The sequence below is a fragment of the Sinocyclocheilus rhinocerous genome, unplaced genomic scaffold, assembly GCF_001515625.1.
Source record: "Sinocyclocheilus rhinocerous isolate Xijiao unplaced genomic scaffold, SAMN03320098_v1.1 scaffold6028, whole genome shotgun sequence".
In the NCBI taxonomy this organism is placed as follows: Eukaryota; Metazoa; Chordata; class Actinopteri; order Cypriniformes; family Cyprinidae; genus Sinocyclocheilus; species Sinocyclocheilus rhinocerous.
Window position 1 is genome coordinate 46,510 of NW_015666169.1, and position 1,678 is coordinate 48,187.

The 1,678-nt window shown below is 33.5% G+C and overlaps 1 protein-coding gene across 1 annotated transcript in view; it reads right to left on the reverse strand.

Annotated features, from left to right (window-relative positions):
- Nucleotides 1–77: 77 nt before the first annotated feature.
- The window catches only part of LOC107731856 (caseinolytic peptidase B protein homolog), a 19,556-nt gene continuing 17,955 nt past the window's right edge, over nucleotides 78–1,678 (reverse strand). Inside the window, exon 5 of the mRNA XM_016543050.1 lies at nucleotides 78–221. Coding sequence (XP_016398536.1) covers nucleotides 154–221 — 68 coding nt within the window. The 3' untranslated portion in view covers nucleotides 78–153. The remainder of the gene's footprint in view (nucleotides 222–1,678) is intronic.

Here is a 1,678-nt window from a genome sequence, read left to right on the forward strand (position 1 = left end):
AGCGTGAGTGTGTGTGTGTGTGTGTGACCTCACCTGCGTCCAGCAGCATCCGGACGGTCCGCAGGTCATCGGTCAGAGCAGCGTAATGCAGAGCAGAACAGCCCCGGAAAGAAGCGCGGCTGCTGAGACGATTGTTGAACTCGTCCTCGCGGCTCACCAGCACTGCCAGACACAGTTCAACAAGATCAGCTTTACAGACGATCTGAACTCAAGCTGCTGGGCTGAGAACACAGACGAACACAAACACTGAAACACTCCAGTGCTGCTTCAATCACACACACTGCACGCTGAACAACAGACGATTTCAGACGCTTCACAAGCTCATCAAACCCTGTCAAAGTGAACCATAAAACTACATTCAGAGACATTTATTTGCATAATACATGTTACTAATTCATATAACAATTTATTTAAATTAATTTTTTTTTTTGCTGATTGGCAATTTCCAATTTTATGCCAAACAGTCATTTTATCTCATGAATTCAAAAGAGTATTTTTGAGCTCAAATATTAAAATATACTCGTGGAAGATGACAATAATAATTGATTTCAGACATTTCACAAGTTCATCAAATCACATCACACCTGAGAAAACTACAGTTATTACACAGTCAATCATAAAAGTGCACTGAAATACATTTAATTGCGTAACTCATGTTTTTAATTAATATAATATTTTATTTATATTTAAAATAAATTCTGCTGATTGTTGATTGCGCAATTCATGATACAAACATTGATATATGATCGTTAAATTCCACAATTTTACACTTCTATTTATTTAATTTAAAGTCTTTATCTTTGAGCTCATATTTTTATAAATATTTTATTTATATTTTTATTTATTATAATATATTTTAGAAAATAAACATTTATATTTTATATTATAATTTATATTAGATTTATACATATATTAATACATTTATATTTTACATTATAATTTATATTTTAGAAAATAAACACATTTAACATTTGTAGTGTGTTTATTTATTATAATATATTTTAGAAAATAAACATTTATATTTTATATTATAATTTATATTAGATTTATACATATATTAATACATTTATATTTTACATTATAATTTATATTTTAGAAAATAAACACATTTAACATTTGTAGTGTGCCTTTTCTGGGAAAAAGGAAAGTAAAAGATTTTCCACAACTTCCTATTTCAACAGGAAACAGGAAAAACAAACTGATTTCATGGAGTCTTTAGCGCTACACGTTTACTCCATTTGTGCTATTTTCATGATATTTTTATTTGATTTATTTGGCAGAAAGCGCACTGAAACAGAGACACAGAGACTGAGACGGTAAAAATGAAGGAGAGGAGGCTGACGATGTTCAACGGCGTTCTTAAAACAAGACAAACCGCTTGAATTAAGAACAAACGCATGTAAAAGCGCTCACATAAAGCGCACAATTATTCTCAGCGCAGACACGCGCAAATAAATCATAACGCAGCAAAAGAGTTTTTCTTCTGTCCGTGTGCAGAAACATTTTCTCTCTGGGCTGCTGTCAGGCGGATCGTCACGGGTAACTAATGTCTAAGAGCCAGATAATCACAACATAACCCAATAAACCGTCAGACGAGCAGAGCTTGGCGATCCATCACACACACACACCCACCCACACACACAAACACACACACTCTCTCTCTCTCTCTCACACTCAC